We start from the raw sequence: 21,816 nt of genomic DNA, 5'->3' as shown, positions 1-21,816 counted from the left end.
ATTGTGGATTTATGTTTAGAGATTCTTTCTCTCACAGGTAAAGTTGTCTCTCCCACATATGCAATGCCACATGGGCATTTAATCAAATAAATTACAAAATCGGAATTGCATGTAAAAAAATCGTGTATCGGGTATCGTTTACCGGTTTGAGGGTGCGTGAATGTTTCACCCTTCTGGACATTATTACATTGTGCGCATCTAAGGCACGGGAAAGTGCCCTTTTTCTGAGTCCTCAAAAAAAGTTGTTTTGGCATTCTGACTCCTGAGCCTATGTCTGCTTTGACTAACTTGTCTCGCAAGTTATCAGGGCGTTTAGAGCATGGCAGGAACGGTTCTTTGAATTCTTGGACATTAGGATGTCCTTTTTGTAGGATTGGCCAGTGTTTACGTATGATTTTATGGATTTTAAATGAGAATGGGTGATATATATGTACAAATGGTATCCGTTTTATGGAAGTTTTGTCAGGTCTGGGAGGTTTTCTTTTGTATTTTGTCAGTTTAGTCACAACTACCAACCGACTTCCTACAAATCCCCACAAACGATTTCAAGTCCAGAGATCTTGAACGATCCTCCAAACAATTACTCAACTCCCAACTCCATTGTGCCACTCTTTCGGAGTACCTACGAGTTCAAAGAATCCCGAGGGGACTACGAGTCCCACTACGTCCCACCTTTTTCAAGGATAACAAGGAATATTGTTCTCGGTACGAACAGATCCTAAACAAGTGTTCTTTAGATCTGATAACTCTAACAATCGACTTCTTACACAAAGAAATTACGAATCTAGAAGATAAAGTTAAAAATATTGAAACACAATTGCAGAATACCCTACCTTCAGAAGATTTCACCACACTCAAGACTAAAGTGAACAACTACCTAGACACCTTCAAGAAAGAAACAGAGAACAAGAAAAGGAAAAAGTTTTTCAGAGACGCTGAGGACTACCTCAACGACAGAGTTTACAGATGGCAGGACAACTTTCAAGCATATTCCCGGCAAAGAAACTACAGATCATCAGCCAACTCCTCGGCCTCAAGCATCGAGGGAGAACCTCAGGTCCACAATCAACCTTCTTCTTTTTTAGGAACAACACAAGAACGCCACGGAAGAGGAAGACGCGGAGGGGGCAACACAAGAGGAAACACGGCAACGATGGCAACTCGGTCCCAGGTAGGGAAACCCCATTAGTTGTTAATATTTCCTCCAAAATAATCAGTCCAGCCGAAATATCACTATTACAAAAGGGCCTATCTTTTTGTCCCACTCATAAATTCAGCACCTTTGATCTTGAGATGGACCTACAGAGATTTTACAGGAACATACGCCTTAAAACACACTTTGAAAATTCAATTCCACAGAATAGGGAATCCAATTCTCTAATAAGCCTATCACCATTAGGACTTAAAAACAAAAGTCAATACATGCCACCCAAAGGGTCACATAGCGTAGAAGCCTTTATCAACATAGTCGACAGAGAGGTCATACAACTCAGACAAGACATCCAATCAGGCCTACTACACGCACCCAACAACATGACCAGCACAGACAAACTGGCTCTATCAAATCTCCTTGCATCAAAAGACATTGTCATAAAACCAGCCGACAAAGGCGGAGCAATAGTAATCCAGAATAAAACAGATTACATCCAAGAAATTCATTCACAGCTCAATAACACCAATGTTTATGAGAAATTAACTAAGAACCCCACAACCAGGATCAGTCAAAGAATTAAAGACACTCTAACTAAACACCTCTCGTTAGGCACCATTGACCTCCAAACCCAAACCTTTCTAACTAAAAAAACACCCATCATTCCGGTAATTTATACCCTCCCTAAAATCCACAAAAATCTTAATAAACCTCCAGGTAGACCTACAGTCGCTTCCACCGAATCCATACTGTCACCACTATCTATTTTTCTCGAAAAGATCCTCACCCCGCTAGTACATTCGACGAAATCTTTTCTTCTAGACACAAATAATTTCCTCGATCTTATCAAAGACATCAATAAGATCAATCCCACAGATCTCTTGGTCACCCTAGATGTGAACAGCCTCTATACCTCTATAGCCCATGACAAAGGCATTAGAGCTGTCAATGAGTTACTCAAACGAACCACGTACCCCACCAATGTAATTAACCTATGTCTTGAACTATTGGAAATAGTACTGACCGAAAATCACTTTATGTTCCAGGACTCCTTTTACATTCAACGTCAGGGCACAGCTATGGGGTCCAATGTAGCACCCCCATATGCGAACACATACATGGCTTTCTTTGAAGAGACTTATATATATCCCAACCATCTCTTTTCAACCCACTGCCAAGTTTGGAAACGCTATATCGACGACGTGTTCTGCATATGGGGGGGCACATTGGACTCCCTACAAGAATTTTTACTCGATCTCAACTCAGTATGGCCAGAGTTACAATTCACCCTACACAGTGACGAACATCAAATTAATTTTCTCGACACATTGATCATCAAAGAACCAGATGGGTCACTATGGTCAGACCTATATACCAAACCCACGGACCGTAACAATCTCCTCCATTTCACTAGTTGCCATCCCAAAGCTACTAAAAACTCACTCCCCATTTCTCAATATAAAAGACTAGAGAGAATAGTCAGCAAACCCGAAATTCTTGACATCAGATTAGAAGAAATGCAACAAAAATTCTCCCAAAGAGGATACCCACTCGATACGCTGACAAAATACAAAAGAAAACCTCCCAGACCTGACAAAACTTCCATAAAACGGATACCATTTGTACATATATATCACCCATTCTCATTTAAAATCCATAAAATCATACGTAAACACTGGCCAATCCTACAAAAAGGACATCCTAATGTCCAAGAATTCAAAGAACCGTTCCTGCCATGCTCTAAACGCCCTGATAACTTGCGAGACAAGTTAGTCAAAGCAGACATAGGCTCAGGAGTCAGAATGCCAAAACAACTTTTTTTGAGGACTCAGAAAAAGGGCACTTTCCCGTGCCTTAGATGCGCACAATGTAATAATGTCCAGAAGGGTGAAACATTCACGCACCCTCAAACCGGTAAACGATACCCGATACACGATTTTTTTACATGCAATTCCGATTTTGTAATTTATTTGATTAAATGCCCATGTGGCATTGCATATGTGGGAGAGACAACTTTACCTGTGAGAGAAAGAATCTCTAAACATAAATCCACAATCAGACTCAAGAACACTCTACTACCAGTACCTGCCCATTTTCTTGAGGCTAAACATTCAATCAACCAACTTAAATTTCAAATAATCGAACAAGTAGGGACCCCGAGACGCAACGGGGACCGAGTTACAATTCTCAAAAAACGTGAATCCTACTGGATTCATACGTTAGAGACATTATCACCCAAAGGACTCAACAGGGACTATAATATACAAAGTTTCTGTTAAAGCTTTATTAATATGTCATCATTTTAATTCCCTTACAGAGACGTTGAAAAAAACATACCACTCTTGTACCAACGACATGGTATCGTATAACTACAATATATGTACTATATGTTGGAATGTGACAAAATTCTATGTATTCACCTCTGCACTATAATCTTTTCCATACTCCTGTTCTCCCTCTCTCCCTATGACATATTTGATATAAGTCATTTCCCATATATACTCTCTTCCTTTCTCTCTCTTTACATGCCCATCTCCAATTTACTAACCCTCCTATGCTATTCTCCTATGAGCGATTTAACCTACGCCTCTCCAGCACATGATCAAGAAATATTCCTTTACTACTCACTAAGGCGCATGCTCCAATCGTGGTATGCGTTCCACCGCGATCCTGCGGTGGAACGCACACGATGACGCACTTCCGGTCTAAACCGGAAGTGCCCGCGCTAGGACGCGGTTTCATCCATAGCATTTAAACTTCACTCGTGGCTGCTACCTTTAGCGCTCCTTCCTCACAGAGCGGACTCCCCGCCGGTTCCCTTAGCGCTACTCGCCTGCACAGCCGCATTGCACATTCTTCACACCATTGAAGTGGTAAGACTTATTTTCGCTTATTTATTTTTTTACAGGAGCATTGTTGGTACTACTGGTTACTAACCAACTTAGACCTTGTTTCAAAAATCGCTTTCCTTCTCTCCCCTGGGAATCTCCACATATGAAGGGGATACTAGACCAGATATATTCAACATGGATGTTGATTGACCCCAGCCATTGTATATTCTTCCCTAATACCCATGTTATACCCTATATTTGTATCAAACATGTACCCATGTTTTGTAATTTCTGTATACAATGTATATATATATATATGTATCTACTGATATGACACCTCTATTTTTGATGTTCAATTGCACTTCTTGTTGACACTTACTTACCAATGTACCACTATATTTTGCAGTATCTGACGAAGGTCAAGGTTTGACCGAAACGTTATATATTTTGCACTTCTAAATAAAACTGCTAAATCACAACAGTGTGACTGGATTCCACAATTTATGTATATATGGGATTGGGTCCCTATCCAGAGCACCTGAAACGAATACAGCCCGGTGTGCGGTACGACTCCTAGACAAAAGTGTGTTACCCATACGACTACCAGCACCCGCAGAACATGTCATTACCGATATTCTCATATAATCAAGAAGAGGTAGCTGAGATTTTAGCCCAGTCACAACTACCAACCGACTTCCTACAAATCCCCACAAACGATTTCAAGTCCAGAGATCTTGAACGATCCTCCAAACAATTACTCAACTCCCAACTCCATTGTGCCACTCTTTCGGAGTACCTACGAGTTCAAAGAATCCCGAGGGGACTACGAGTCCCACTACGTCCCACCTTTTTCAAGGATAACAAGGAATATTGTTCTCGGTACGAACAGATCCTAAACAAGTGTTCTTTAGATCTGATAACTCTAACAATCGACTTCTTACACAAAGAAATTACGAATCTAGAAGATAAAGTTAAAAATATTGAAACACAATTGCAGAATACCCTACCTTCAGAAGATTTCACCACACTCAAGACTAAAGTGAACAACTACCTAGACACCTTCAAGAAAGAAACAGAGAACAAGAAAAGGAAAAAGTTTTTCAGAGACGCTGAGGACTACCTCAACGACAGAGTTTACAGATGGCAGGACAACTTTCAAGCATATTCCCGGCAAAGAAACTACAGATCATCAGCCAACTCCTCGGCCTCAAGCATCGAGGGAGAACCTCAGGTCCACAATCAACCTTCTTCTTTTTTAGGAACAACACAAGAACGCCACGGAAGAGGAAGACGCGGAGGGGGCAACACAAGAGGAAACACGGCAACGATGGCAACTCGGTCCCAGGTAGGGAAACCCCATTAGTTGTTAATATTTCCTCCAAAATAATCAGTCCAGCCGAAATATCACTATTACAAAAGGGCCTATCTTTTTGTCCCACTCATAAATTCAGCACCTTTGATCTTGAGATGGACCTACAGAGATTTTACAGGAACATACGCCTTAAAACACACTTTGAAAATTCAATTCCACAGAATAGGGAATCCAATTCTCTAATAAGCCTATCACCATTAGGACTTAAAAACAAAAGTCAATACATGCCACCCAAAGGGTCACATAGCGTAGAAGCCTTTATCAACATAGTCGACAGAGAGGTCATACAACTCAGACAAGACATCCAATCAGGCCTACTACACGCACCCAACAACATGACCAGCACAGACAAACTGGCTCTATCAAATCTCCTTGCATCAAAAGACATTGTCATAAAACCAGCCGACAAAGGCGGAGCAATAGTAATCCAGAATAAAACAGATTACATCCAAGAAATTCATTCACAGCTCAATAACACCAATGTTTATGAGAAATTAACTAAGAACCCCACAACCAGGATCAGTCAAAGAATTAAAGACACTCTAACTAAACACCTCTCGTTAGGCACCATTGACCTCCAAACCCAAACCTTTCTAACTAAAAAAACACCCATCATTCCGGTAATTTATACCCTCCCTAAAATCCACAAAAATCTTAATAAACCTCCAGGTAGACCTATAGTCGCTTCCACCGAATCCATACTGTCACCACTATCTATTTTTCTCGAAAAGATCCTCACCCCGCTAGTACATTCGACGAAATCTTTTCTTCTAGACACAAATAATTTCCTCGATCTTATCAAAGACATCAATAAGATCAATCCCACAGATCTCTTGGTCACCCTAGATGTGAACAGCCTCTATACCTCTATAGCCCATGACAAAGGCATTAGAGCTGTCAATGAGTTACTCAAACGAACCACGTACCCCACCAATGTAATTAACCTATGTCTTGAACTATTGGAAATAGTACTGACCGAAAATCACTTTATGTTCCAGGACTCCTTTTACATTCAACGTCAGGGCACAGCTATGGGGTCCAATGTAGCACCCCCATATGCGAACACATACATGGCTTTCTTTGAAGAGACTTATATATATCCCAACCATCTCTTTTCAACCCACTGCCAAGTTTGGAAACGCTATATCGACGACGTGTTCTGCATATGGGGGGGCACATTGGACTCCCTACAAGAATTTTTACTCGATCTCAACTCAGTATGGCCAGAGTTACAATTCACCCTACACAGTGACGAACATCAAATTAATTTTCTCGACACATTGATCATCAAAGAACCAGATGGGTCACTATGGTCAGACCTATATACCAAACCCACGGACCGTAACAATCTCCTCCATTTCACTAGTTGCCATCCCAAAGCTACTAAAAACTCACTCCCCATTTCTCAATATAAAAGACTAGAGAGAATAGTCAGCAAACCCGAAATTCTTGACATCAGATTAGAAGAAATGCAACAAAAATTCTCCCAAAGAGGATACCCACTCGATACGCTGACAAAATACAAAAGAAAACCTCCCAGACCTGACAAAACTTCCATAAAACGGATACCATTTGTACATATATATCACCCATTCTCATTTAAAATCCATAAAATCATACGTAAACACTGGCCAATCCTACAAAAAGGACATCCTAATGTCCAAGAATTCAAAGAACCGTTCCTGCCATGCTCTAAACGCCCTGATAACTTGCGAGACAAGTTAGTCAAAGCAGACATAGGCTCAGGAGTCAGAATGCCAAAACAACTTTTTTTGAGGACTCAGAAAAAGGGCACTTTCCCGTGCCTTAGATGCGCACAATGTAATAATGTCCAGAAGGGTGAAACATTCACGCACCCTCAAACCGGTAAACGATACCCGATACACGATTTTTTTACATGCAATTCCGATTTTGTAATTTATTTGATTAAATGCCCATGTGGCATTGCATATGTGGGAGAGACAACTTTACCTGTGAGAGAAAGAATCTCTAAACATAAATCCACAATCAGACTCAAGAACACTCTACTACCAGTACCTGCCCATTTTCTTGAGGCTAAACATTCAATCAACCAACTTAAATTTCAAATAATCGAACAAGTAGGGACCCCGAGACGCAACGGGGACCGAGTTACAATTCTCAAAAAACGTGAATCCTACTGGATTCATACGTTAGAGACATTATCACCCAAAGGACTCAACAGGGACTATAATATACAAAGTTTCTGTTAAAGCTTTATTAATATGTCATCATTTTAATTCCCTTACAGAGACGTTGAAAAAAACATACCACTCTTGTACCAACGACATGGTATCGTATAACTACAATATATGTACTATATGTTGGAATGTGACAAAATTCTATGTATTCACCTCTGCACTATAATCTTTTCCATACTCCTGTTCTCCCTCTCTCCCTATGACATATTTGATATAAGTCATTTCCCATATATACTCTCTTCCTTTCTCTCTCTTTACATGCCCATCTCCAATTTACTAACCCTCCTATGCTATTCTCCTATGAGCGATTTAACCTACGCCTCTCCAGCACATGATCAAGAAATATTCCTTTACTACTCACTAAGGCGCATGCTCCAATCGTGGTATGCGTTCCACCGCGATCCTGCGGTGGAACGCACACGATGACGCACTTCCGGTCTAAACCGGAAGTGCCCGCGCTAGGACGCGGTTTCATCCATAGCATTTAAACTTCACTCGTGGCTGCTACCTTTAGCGCTCCTTCCTCACAGAGCGGACTCCCCGCCGGTTCCCTTAGCGCTACTCGCCTGCACAGCAGCATTGCACATTCTTCACACCATTGAAGTGGTAAGACTTATTTTCGCTTATTTATTTTTTTACAGGAGCATTGTTGGTACTACTGGTTACTAACCAACTTAGACCTTGTTTCAAAAATCGCTTTCCTTCTCTCCCCTGGGAATCTCCACATATGAAGGGGATACTAGACCAGATATATTCAACATGGATGTTGATTGACCCCAGCCATTGTATATTCTTCCCTAATACCCATGTTATACCCTATATTTGTATCAAACATGTACCCATGTTTTGTAATTTCTGTATACAATGTATATATATATATATGTATCTACTGATATGACACCTCTATTTTTGATGTTCAATTGCACTTCTTGTTGACACTTACTTACCAATGTACCACTATATTTTGCAGTATCTGACGAAGGTCAAGGTTTGACCGAAACGTTATATATTTTGCACTTCTAAATAAAACTGCTAAATCACAACAGTGTGACTGGATTCCACAATTTATGTATATATGGGATTGGGTCCCTATCCAGAGCACCTGAAACGAATACAGCCCGGTGTGCGGTACGACTCCTAGACAAAAACCTTTCTATCATTAACTACCACAGCATTTTTGGGGTTCTTTCACTTGTCACATTTTTATAATGTTCTTGTTTAAAGAGGGCCTTTCATCACCTCCAGCCACTGCAACACTTTGTGCCCTTTAATACCTGTTGCTCCACTGATTCCAACAAAGTTACTTTTTTTTCCTCAAGCCACAAGGGATCATGATCAATCAGAATTGGTAAAATTGGCACCCTTTCTGCAGTCAGGTTCTGCAGTTAGGTTCTTGGTCGCAGCCTGGTACCACTAACCAGAGATTAGAGTAACATATTGGGGCAGATTTATCAAGCTGTTTGAAAGTCAGAATATTCCTAGTTGCCCATGGCAACCAATCACAGCTCCCCTTTAAAATATTCATGAGCACTGGTAAAATGAAAGCTGAGCTGTAATTGGTTGCCATGGGCAACTAGGAATATTCTGACTTCCAGACAGCTTGATAAATCTGCCCCATTAACTTATTGGGGTTTTAAGCCTATGTCAACGATTGCTTAGGGACCGTAGGGGTTAGAGGAAATATTCCAACTGCCCTGGTGAAAGGATACTAGGGGTTGGAGTTGGTGGAAAAAGCTGCCATGAACAGTTATATCATCATTTTTATAGTTTTGTCCATCAGTTATTGATAGCGAAAAAATTGACTGCGATGTGCAATTTTACAATTTTTATGTTCCCATAAATTAGGTTGCCCGACTGAAAAACTCTAGGAGAAATAGAGATCACCAGCTGCAGGATCATCAAGTAAAAAAGCTAAAAGATCATAATCACATGTTGAACTCTAGTGAAGAGAAGATTGATTTACTAAAGGCAAGTTCAGGCTACATCATTACCAAAGGATTTAATTTAAATCTTTTCACTAGTTACAGTCACTTTAACAATATTTCATATACACAATCATATGCTGTATTTTGTGATTTAACCTTGATATTGATGCTATAATGCCAATATAAGCTGAGAACAGATTTCAAGAGTGTGTTAGATACAGACCTGCACAATGGAAATAATGAGTATTTGTAAATGAATAAATACATTTGTAAATAAATATCAAGCTTGAAAAAAACTGTGTGTTATTTTAACAAATCTTAATAGTGATATAAAAATATCTGCTTTTTAGGTAAACGGAATTAGTACGCCAGATACCAGGGCAAAAGATGATACACAGCTGCGCTATCTTGCAGAGGCTCACACCAAGCAAATCGGAGAAATTATGTCTCAGAACAGATTGTTGGAAAAACAGAGAGATGGTATGTTGCACTATTCACTAGTCAAGTAAATTCCGTTTATGAGGACTGTTATATTTCTTTTTTTTAGAAGTACATATTTACAAATATAGCTTGTGGTACTTAATATATCTGCCCTAACTGTATTTACAACTGGTTGCCCAAAGGTAAAATTACCCTTTTCCCACTCACAATATAAAATAAAGATGTGGATAATTGAAGCTTAAACTTAAAGGGGTGTTCCCATTTTGCCAAGTTAATTTTATTGTTTGCATAACAAAAATGATAACATTTTCCAGTATACTTTCTGTATTAATTCCTCATGGTTTTCTACATCTCTGCTTCCTGTCATTCTATAGAAATCTTCTATGTTTACTTCCACTGGATAGAAATCTGTCCATGGTCACACAGGTGCACGGCTCGTTAGTATCATAGAGAGTAATCAGAGCTGTGCGTTATAACGAGCCGTGCACCTGTGTGACCATGGTCAGATTTCTATCCACTGGAAATAAATAATGAAGCTTTCTATAGAATGACACGAACAGAGGTCTAGAAAACTGTGAGTAATTGATTCAGAAGTGTATGGGAAAATTGTAGAACTTTTTATTATTCAAACAACAAGATTTATTTTCTGAAATGGAAATACCCACTTTAATTATGCACATAGTCAAAGAGACTAAAACTTCTAGTTAACCCCTTACTGACATGTGACATAATAATGCGTCACATGTCGGTTGTGGGTGTATGGAGAGGGCTCACAGTGATTTGTCAGCTATACCGTTAGTTTAGTGGCACTTGTCGATTTCTGTTAAACCGATTTTGGGTGCAACCACAGTAAGTCTCAACACCAAAAGAGACCAAGGAGGATAATTCAATAGCAGATTTTGTGGTTGTGGGCACTCTCAAAAAACGGCTTCGGGAATTAATTATATAAAATGTTAATTTCTAAAAAGGATAAAAAATACAACAGACAATTAATTTTTAAAAATGCAACAGGCAATACAGTGTTATAGACAGATTACCAACTATGGGTACATATGTATACTGTGTATACTGTAATGTCCTAGACATGAGGATGCAGGGACTTAGTTCACCGAGCAAGTCCTAAACAACAGGATGTGGGGACCTGTTCGGTCCTTTTCCATTTGGTTCTTCTGATAGGTGTACACAAAAGGATAGATATGTAAAAAGATATACAAGGAAAAATTAAAAATTCATGTAAAAACACGTAGATGTAAAAAATTTTTATATTGGAGATGAATTGATATCCAGGAAGTTTGTTGACTGACAGGATGCAGGGCCCTACACCTGTAGTATCTCTTACAGATCATTTTTTGAACAGTTCAAATGAAACAGAGTACAATTTTGAATATAGATGTTACTATATATTTAAATTTAAATCACGATTAGTTGACAAGTGCTGGTATGAATACCTCTATGTTCGAGTTTCCGCTTGTGGTCTACGGGAGGGACCAAACGCCAAGCGCCGTGTGGAGTGTTTATTGGCCGTTTTCCACGTGTAATGGCGTCCGTGAATGCCGTCCAGGAACGCTGTCTGGGGATGTTGACTCAGACGTTCCTATTCCACTGAGCGGCTATTGTGGTGTTCTTACAAGTTTTGGGTGGGGGGGACCGGAAAGTAGCCACATGTGCTGGTATGCAGCCGGACGAATGTGTCAGTGTTACGGTTACCTCCATCCAATTTACAGAAAGCCATAAATTTCAAGTTCTGCGTTAAGACCCCTTGGTAGCATAGTGTCAAAGGTGAAAATATACCTAGACTCTGTTTTGGACATTTTGGCAATATAATCCCCACCTCGCAAATCTCTTTTAATGGACTGTATTGCACAAAATTTTAATTGTGTTACATCCATATTATGGGCTGTTTTAAAGTGTTTTGATAAAGTATGTGTTTCCAACCCTTTTTTAATATTTTTAAATGCTCAGAAATCCTCTTGCTTAGGGGTCTGATCGTCCTCCCAATATATTGCCTCTTACAGGGACAAGTTATCAAATAAATTACCCCACTACTGCTGCAGGTAAGGAATTCATTTATATTGTGTACTAGTTTATTGCTGGATGATGTGACTTGATGGGTTCAACCAAGTTTGATTTGGTGTTTTTGGTTTAGTTTTTATGGATGGAGCTATTTTGGAGCCTTAGTGTAAATTATGGGTGGTTTGTCAGGTAGGATTGTGTGGAGTGTTTTATCATTCCTCAAAATATCCCAGTGTTTAGTAATGATTTTTTGTAATTTTTTGTACTGCTTGTTGTATGGTAAAATTATTTTACTTTGGTTATCTTGTGTGTCACGGGTTAATTGCATGTTGTGTGGAGGTATGGTTTTTTTCTTTTAGTAGATCCTCTCTTTTTAGTTGTCTCGCTTTTTGTTAAGCTGGTGTTAAGATTGTAGTGGTATAGTCTTTTTCTTGGAATTGTGTTGTTAGTCGGCTCGCTTCCTCCTCAAACTTCTCAATTGTTGTGCAATTTCTCCTTAGGCGTCTGTATTGGCCATAGGGCACGTTTTCTAGCCACCTTGGGAGATGGCAGCTATGTCTAGATATGTAACTATTTTTGGATGTTGTTTTTTTGTATGTACTGCATTCAAGTTTTCCATCTATTATATCTATTTGTAAATCCAAAAATTCTACCCGTATTTTACTTATATTAGGTGAAAAATGTAGGTTGAATGTGTTATTATTTATTGTTGTGATAAAATCATTTAACTCCAACTCACTTCTGTCCCAGATTAGAATGACATCATCTATATACCGGTGCCAGAGCACCAGGCCGTCACCAAGCATGCTATCTATGGTTAGTTCTTCCCAATAGGCCATAAATAGATTAGCATTGCTTGGTGCGAACCTGGTGCCCATGGCTGTACCGAATACTTGGAGGTAAAATTCACCTTCAAAGTAAAAATAATTATGTTCTTGATGAGATGCTATGATCTTACAATAGCACTCCACAAAGATGATGCTTTGATTCCACGGATGTCATATCCTTGACAAGGCTACATCAACTATGTTAAATTGATATTTGCTTATGCAAACTGTTAACTACATGCGTACTAAACATTGTATGACTTGATTAAATGCACTATTGTTAGTCCTGGGCACCTGCGCCTGCGTGCGCGAGGGGCGCTCGTATCTTCCTGTTTCTGTACAATTTCTGTGCCTTACAATGTCGATTCTTGTTGTACCACATATCTTGTTCAATAAAAGAATGATACAAAAAAAAACTGTAAAAAAAAAAATAATAATAATTATGTTCTAAAATAAAACGAATACAGTCCAGTACAAAATGAATTTGTTAGTTTTTTAAGTCTCCCATTTTGATTAGATAATGCTCTACAGCCTTAATGCCTAAGTCGTATTTTATACATGTATAAAACGGACAAATTAATTTTCTGCATCCTGTCAGTCAACAAACCTCCTGAATACCAATTCTCCTCCAATATAAATTTTTTTACATCTACGTGTTTTTACATGAATTTTTAATTTTTCCTTGTATATTTTTTTTACATATCTATCCTTTTGTGTACATCAGAAGAACCAAATAGAAAAGGACCGACCAGGTCCCCACATCCTCTTGTTTAGGACTTGCTCGGGATACTATAGCATATATGTACATATAGTGTTTGCGTTTGAATTTGAATTCGTACGTAATACTATTCCTACGAGGAGGAGTATTATAAGAACCAAATAGAAAAGGACCAACTAAGTCCCTGCATCCTTGTGTCTAGGACATTACAGTATACACAGTATACATATGTACCCATAGTTGGTAATCTGTCTAACACTGTATTGCCTGTTGCATTTTTAAAAATTAATTGTCTGTTGTATTTTTAAAAATTTATTGTCTGTTGTATTTTTTATCCTTTTTAGAAATTAAAATTATATGTAATTCATTCCCTAAGCCGTTTTTTGAGAGTGCCCACAACCACAAAATCACAGTGATTTGTACTTACCAACAGTCCCTTTATACTTAAATAAGTTCCACTTCCTGAAGTATAGAGATTATTACTTTGCTGTTCACTGTCACAAAAGTCCTGAAATAAGAAGTTTGTAAGAAGAATGTCCCACTGTTTGGTATTAAATGTAGTGCAGGCAATAGTAAATTCTTTTAGATATCAACTCATCCTCCTCTTACCCCCATTAGGTTTTTTCTGTCAGTGTAATATTATTTTCTGTATGCTGAATCATGCATGTAATCTTATCTAACACAAATACAGATATCGTGCAAAGACTAAATGAAATTACAGCTCGAAATAGGAACACAGACTACTTGGAAAAAATGATAAGGCATTTGAATGCGCAGGAGCAAAAGAATGAACAACTTTTAACTACCATGAAACAACAAATAGACCTGCTACAGACTGAAGCAGTGTAAGACTAATATGCTTTTTATATTGTTGCTAAATTTTATATTCTTTATATAATATGATGTTAATTTTTTCCAAAGATATGTAACAATACTATTACATTATTAATTCTCCATTCACATGTAAAAACAATATGGTAAGGCTTGTTTGAAGTGTTCTATAATGGATAAAATATGTTTAGGGGTCTACCAAAGATTCTTACATGACTTAAAGGAAATCTAGCACTGGGGTAGACGAGATTTCAGCCAAACACCTGCGGGCCTGCTGTCCTGGACTCCGGGACATATCTTGAACAATGCTGAAATGCCTACAATCTGGAGAATAAAGTCACCCGTGACAGCACCCGTGACAGCACTCACAAGACTTCCCGAGAGGCAGGTGATGTCACGACTCTCGGGCAGGGAGGTGGGAGTGGTTGCATAATTAGTAGCTGAAAGCACTGGGACACCTGTGTGACGTACACAGGAACGCCTAGCACTAATTAGCATATTTTTAAACTCGTTTTTAATCTGGTATAAAGGCATTTAAGCATCATTCAATATATGTCCCGGAGTCTGGAACAGCAGCCCTGCAGGCAGGTGTATTTGGTTGAAATCTTCTCTACCCCATGAAATGGCAATGTGCATGGTATACCAGTTCTCATGCTTGCAGACCCCAGTGATAATACACAATGGGGGTCATTTACTAAGGGCCTGATTCGCGTTTTCCCAGCGTGTTACCCGAATATTTCCGATTTACACCGATTTTTCCTGAATTGCCCCGGGATTTTGCCGCATGCGATCTGATTGTGGCGCATCGGCGCCGGCATGCACATGACGGAAATCGTGGGGCGTGGCCGTACGAAAACCCGACGGATTCGGAAAAAACGCCGCATTTAAAAAAAAGTGTCGCTTAGTGACACTTAGTAAATCCCGGCCGGACCCGAACCCTCCACAGAGAACGCGCCGCTGGATCGCGAATGGACCAGGTAAGTAAATCTACCCCAATGTTTATCTTTCCTGTGGATAAATACAAGTTATAGCATTGAGCAAGGTACTATATAAGCTTTCCACCTACCTTCTTCTTTTTTCTATTTATCTGTCTTTTTAGTGAAAAGTCTAGTTTTATTTTATCTTTAAAAAGACTTTAGCTTAAATGATAAATCACTTATAAATACACTCTTTAAAGGCCATGTATACCGGGCACTTATTGTAAATAAGACATTTGTCATTTGAATTTCCAAACACATTTATTTTTCGTATGGAATTTAGAACTAGGATTTTATGGCATTAAATGGCTGTACTCATGGTAGCCTTAACTTAATAGAGTTTTCTATCATTTTAAAACTATTCCTAATATTATGCCTTTGGGGTGTTATTAGTATTTTACTTACTAGCATTTGAAAAGTCTTGTATAAAATGTATGCTTTCTTGTCCATTGCCGACACTGGCTTTAAAAGCCACATCAGGCATTTGACAGACAGGTTATAAACTGGTTTCTGGCAGTTTCAAGCATCATTTTTCATGGTGTAAACTGCTGCAGGTTAAAGGAATACTCTACTTACAGTTGATTCATTGAATTATACCTTGTTCAGGCCTTGCACCATGCATTTTTCAATGAATTAGCTTTGACTGAAGTGTTCCAGTAGGAGTTTGCTCTCAGCCAACCTTGAGTGACTGTCCCCAACGTTACTATGCTTTTGAACAAACATGAATAAGCACCATTATCACAAGCTTCTAGATGGAATCAAAAATTTCTTTTATTATGCTGTTTCTTTATTTTAGTAAAAGAGGTATTTCAACAATTCACAGTGAATCCCCAACCACACGAAAATTGGAAAGGCCTCCAATTCCTTTGCAACAACCTTTCATTCCAATTTATGGAGGTGGGAGCTTGGCTTCTGAAATCAGGTAAAAAGCCCTCTTCAGAAATATAAATAAATCCAAAATCTATAGCATATAAGTACAGAACATTCATCCCAGAAGTGTCCAAGGGGAACAGATTTTCACCAATAATAGATAAGCTAGAAAAACACATGGTGAAAAAATACATAGATTAAAACCTATGTTTATGGAGGAACATGGGTCAATTTCCCCGGCATAAAGTTGTAAACGAACTATGTTGTGTTACATTACTGCAGGAGCCATTATAACCGATATCAAGAACTGTGTCTGTCGCCATGGATATGTAAACATCATGATGGGTGGTTCTGTAGACCTCTTCTCCTTTTACTCCTTTTATCTAACGATTGGCTCTGTTCGATTGAGGGTTTGCTGGCTGGCCGGGGGTGGCACTGATTGCGTCAGTTCTGGTCGTGCGTTCCACGTTGAGTGTGTAGCTGGAAGTGGCCTGATACGCGTCACTTCTGGCTTGCTTTTGTTCCTTTGTGACACAGGCATTTGACGGTGTGTGTTTCACATGCCCGCTGGGACAGAAACAGCAGGGACACCTCCTTCATTGTATAACTGATAGGGACCACATGATCAGCCCCCTCATTGGTTGACACCCGTACTCCACAAACATTTATAATGGGACACACCTATACCAGCAGCAGCACCTCTTTATCTTTTAGGATCACTGTCCATGTGTGCGTCGGCATAAGGGAGATATTATCACGCTCACTCATTGGTCCATCTTGGACAATTTTTCAATCCCCTGATGACAGACCCTAGGAATTCTCGGATCTAGAAACGCATCAGGAACTACATAGGGATGACTAGGGTAACCTTAGTTTATAGGGTCACCTTGGGACCGCCCTTGTCAGGGCGGGAGCTATTCTTGTGGGTACAGGAAGAGACAGAGACAGGGAATACTAGGTGTAGTGTTGATAACTATTCCTGACCTGGTGGATCCTTGAAACATATTATTATAAGTGGGTCTTTAATGGAAAAAATTAGACACCCAAATTGGTATCATTTTTAAACTCAAAGGAAAAAAGAGGGATGTCCACTACAACTTTCAAAAATATATAGATTAAATCTTTATTAAGTCACAGAGAGCAATCTGCCCCCTCTATCCCTAAACTGGATACTTGATGGTTTGATGGTCCTTGGTTCTGGTTTTATACTACTTATCTTGGCATTTTAGGTTGTCTTATTAAAAGTTAGGTTTTAATTTATGTATTTTTTCACCCTGTGTTTTTCAGAAATATAAATAACTTGTATCACTTGTAGCTTGAAAAAAACACTCTTTATGAAGATAAATATGGGGTTTGAGCAATATCTATTTTATACGCCATAAAACTTAATAATAATTATAATAACAATAATCTTTATTTACATAGCACTTTCATATTCTGCCAAACTTTACAGATCATGGGGAACATATACAAACAAAAATTGACATTATAGAGCAGGAGCCTCTTCAGCCATGTGGTTGCCCTAACAGGGCCAAATGTCATTTTATTACTGTATAAATATATCAACTTGAGTTGTTTAGTAGTCACATTTATACAGAATTACTATTACAATCAGCCATTTGTGGGCAAACAAAAAGCTGAACTCTCCCAGCAGCCACAGTGCCACAAACAAACAGCCACAGTGCCCCCAGCAGTCATATTTCTCCCAGTAGCCACACTGCCTCTCCAGCAGTCACAGTTTTCCCAGTCGCCACACTGCCCCCAGCAATCATTAGCAACAATACCCCCCAGCAGCCACAGGGCCCCCAGTAGCCACTGTCCCCCCAGCAGTCACAGTGCCCAAGTAGCCACACTGTGGCACAGTAGTCACAGTTCCTCCAGTAGTCACACTGTCCCCCCAGCAATCACAGGGCCCCCGTTAGCCACACTGCTCCCCAGTAGCCACTGTCCCCACAGTAGTCACAGTGCCCAAGTAGCCACACTGTGGCACAGTAGTCACAGTTCCTCCAGTAGCCACACTGCCCCTCCAGCAGTCACAGGGCCCCCATTAGCCACACTTCTCCCCAGTAGCCACTGTCCCCCCAGCAGTCACAGTGCCCAAGTAGCCACACTGTGGCACAGTAGTCACAGTTCCTCCAGTAGCCACACTACCCCCCCCCCAGCAGTCACAGGGCCCCCGTTAGCCACACTGCTCCCCAGTAGCCACTGCCCCCCCAGCAGTCACAGGACTCCCGTTAGCCACACTGCTCTGCAATACCCACTGCCCCCTAAGCAGGGGCAGTGCCCCCAGTTGCCACAATGCCCCCTAGCAGTCACACTGCTCCCCAGTAGCCTTGCTGCTCACATTAATCAGTGCCCCCCAGTAACCACGCCGCCCCTAGTACCCACACTGACCCCCAGTAGCCACGCTGCCCCCCAGTAGCCACACTGACCCTCAGTAGCCACACTACCCCCAGTAACCTTTTTGCCCCCAGTACCCCCTGCCCCCCAGTAGCCACAGTGCCCCCAGTAGCCATACTACCCCTCAGCAGCCACACTGCCCCCAGTAGCCAAGCAGTCACGGTGCCTCCCTTAGACACTGCCCACCAGCAGTCAATGGCCCCCAGTAGCCACACTGTCTCCAGTAACCACTGCCTCCCCCCAAGCAGTTAGTGCCCCTAGTAGCCACACTGCCGCAGTAGCCAAGCAGTCATGGTGCCTCCCTTAGCCACTGTCCACCAGCAGTCAAAGGCCCCCAGTAGCCACACTGTCCCCAGTAACCACTGCCCCCCAAGCAGTTACAGTGCCCCAGTTGCCCCACTCCACTTAGCAGTCACACTGCCCCCCAGTAGCCGCACTGCTCCCAGTGGTCATGCTACCCACAGTACCCACTGCCCCCCAGTAGCCACACTGTCCCTCAGTAGCTGCGCTGCCTGCAGTACCCACTTCCTCCCAGTAGCCACACTGCCCCTCAGTAGCCTCACTGTCCCTCAGTAGCCGTGCTGCCCATAGTACCCACTGCCCCCCAGTAGCCACAGTGCCCCCCAGTAGCCACACTGCTCCCAGTAGCCACAGTGCCCCCAAGCAGTCACACTGCCCCCCAGTAGCCAAACTGTGAGTTTCCAGGTTTATTGCGACTTGTTTTTTCCACTTTTTTTTAATAACATTTGAATTATTATGTTTGCTTTTACACAGTGCATTACGCATGACTTATCTGCAGAATGGTGGAAATGATCAAATGATCTTGGCAAATTTACAGGATCTTCTTACTGAGGCACAGCTTCTAGAACAAAGAGAGAAGCATGCACGCTCCATTCATAGGAAGAAAAACAAAAGTGGGTTATGTACTTAATCTATTATTCATGACATCTATTACAATATCTTTGAAATAAGGTATTATGGAGGAACTTAAGACTCACTCTGTGGGTAACAAGCTTTTGAGGATAAACTATTCATGCCTCCAGTCAGGTCAGCAACCATTGCTATACTTTTCATAACCCGCTAGACAGCTTTGTGAAAAACCTTCTTTTGTTTTGCTTTGATTATCTAATGTCCAGTTCACACGCCAGCCAATTTTTATACATGTGATAGTTTTTATTTTTAGATTTGAAATAGAATGTTTTGCATATATGGCGTGGTACAGTAATTATTTAAAAAATGCTGTACATTTTACTTTTTTAGGCATATTTGACGTTATCCAGTTACGTACATTGAAGTAGTTTTCCCAGTGCAGACTTTTAATAGTTATTCACAAATGGGTGATACATTTCCAATTAGTGTAGGCATGACCAATGGAACCCCATTGGTCCACAAGTGTCCCCCAAGTGCTTACTTTAGTAGTATGCTGGTGAATAAGCTCAACCAGTACCTAAAGTGTTGAAAATCAAATTGCCCTGGACCTAATATAACACCTGATATTTGTATTTCAATTTTCTTTTCTTTTTGGGTAATTATTTATAAATTAATTTTAGATCTTGTTTCCAATTCTGTACTTTTTAAGGGTATGACTCTACTTTTGCTTCTAATACATATGTGAGTATCATATATTTTCAGTACTATAATTTAAAAAGTAACGTTATAAATACTGTATGTCATGAACACTATTACTTAAAATGAACATCTGACAATGGACACCCCAGATGTTATCATCTATGGAACAACCAATAACCAAAGTATATCAATACATTAAAAAAAACCTTCACATACAAAGTGTCTACATTTTTGTTTCATTTTGCTTTGTTTAGAAGGATACACAAGTACAAAATGGGACTTGAATGAGAAATTAATTACTCTTGAAATTGAAAATCAGCAATTAGAAGATGAACTCTTTAAACTTCAGCTTCAAAGGCAAAGAAAAACCCGGATCCCCAGAACAACAAATAGAGGTATGATATTGTTTATCTGCATAATCACAACAATGCAAGTTTATAAACATTTTTCACTTATAATGTACAGTTATTCTCAGTACTGCAACCAGAGTTATCACAGTTGCTGAATCTGGGTGGTAAATCTGATGCATAGTTAGATTGTCCATGTTACACTAGTTGGTTTACTTAGTGACAGAATTGTGCACCAAAATTATGACATGTATTGGTGCATACTGCATGGATGACAGTGACTTGCCAACCCGTGCTGTACTATTAAGTCTTCCTTCTTCTCCCAAACGGAGCTGGTGCCAGAAGCTTTGGTTGTCAGCTGTATATTACAGCTGACACCCGCCTGTAACACCCATGATTGGAGATGCTTTTGATCCTGGGTGTTAACCTCTTACATGCAGCGGTCTTGCATGACCCCAACATGTAAGGGGCTTCTGATGTGGGTAGAACCCAGCTCCAGGACTATATGATATCTTCTGAACATCGGCCCTTCCCAATTTGTAATGCAGTGTGTTAACTCAATAAGAATGATCAGAGGATTTCTTGTTGAAGTCATTTGTCAATTTTTTTTTCATTAAATAAAAATTTCAAAATTGCACCTAATTTTGTTTTAACCCTTTAAAAACAATTAAAGGGTTAACAAAGTTCATAAAAGTTTTTTTACCTATGTTGAGGGGTGTGGTTTCTAAAATTGAGTTTTTTATGAAAATGTGAAGAATCAATGTTCTAAGCCTTATAAGATCCTACAAAAATTAGAGGAAGCATAAAAAATGTCAACATAAAGCATATAATCAGTAAATGTTAGCTAGCAAGTTTTTTTGTTTATTATTTTGTATATTTTTCAAAACTTTTGCAAAATATTATAAATAAACCCATGACATATCACCCATATCACAAGAAAACTATCTCAAAATCACCTGAATATGTTAAAGTGTAGGAAACATATAACCACTTATAGTGACACATTAGATAGGAAAAATGTGCCGTGTCAGGAAGGTGCATAATGGTATAGTCATTAAGGGATTAAAGGTATCATCATGAAAATGTTGTGTTTTTATTTCATTCTTTACAATACAATGCAAGAAATTTAGCTCTTCCATTCACTTCCAGTGTCCTGTATTGCATTGGATACCCTTTGTGTTCCGGGTTACAGGGAATCGTCTGCAAAACCCCCCACAACAATTTACATTATACAAATCTGAACCAAATGATGTGAAAAAAACCTGTGGTGGAAATTGATTTTTACTGCATGTTTATGATCAGCAGCATGTTAATTATTGCGGCAGA

The 21,816-nt window shown here is 39.9% G+C and overlaps 1 protein-coding gene across 3 annotated transcripts in view; it reads left to right on the top strand.

Annotated features, from left to right (window-relative positions):
* Positions 1-21,816, top strand: part of LOC140090359 (coiled-coil domain-containing protein 17-like) — a 52,507-nt gene that overhangs the window by 7,450 nt on the left and 23,241 nt on the right. The window contains exons 2-7 of one of the 3 annotated variants that reach the window (XM_072126545.1): positions 9,418-9,540; positions 9,848-9,977; positions 14,188-14,341; positions 16,128-16,226; positions 19,349-19,488; positions 20,398-20,538. In XM_072126545.1, the coding sequence (XP_071982646.1) occupies positions 9,418-9,540; positions 9,848-9,977; positions 14,188-14,341; positions 16,128-16,226; positions 19,349-19,488; positions 20,398-20,538 (787 nt within the window). Of the gene's footprint in view, positions 1-9,417; positions 9,541-9,847; positions 9,978-14,187; positions 14,342-16,100; positions 16,227-19,348; positions 19,489-20,397; positions 20,539-21,816 lie in introns of all 3 variants that reach the window. The other 2 variants (XM_072126544.1, XM_072126546.1) reach the window with 2 other exon arrangements.

This window comes from Engystomops pustulosus, chromosome 1 (genome assembly GCF_040894005.1).
Source record: "Engystomops pustulosus chromosome 1, aEngPut4.maternal, whole genome shotgun sequence".
In the NCBI taxonomy this organism is placed as follows: domain Eukaryota; kingdom Metazoa; phylum Chordata; class Amphibia; order Anura; family Leptodactylidae; genus Engystomops; species Engystomops pustulosus.
Note: the sequence above shows the minus strand (reverse complement) of the source record. Positions and strands in the feature narration are given on the sequence as shown.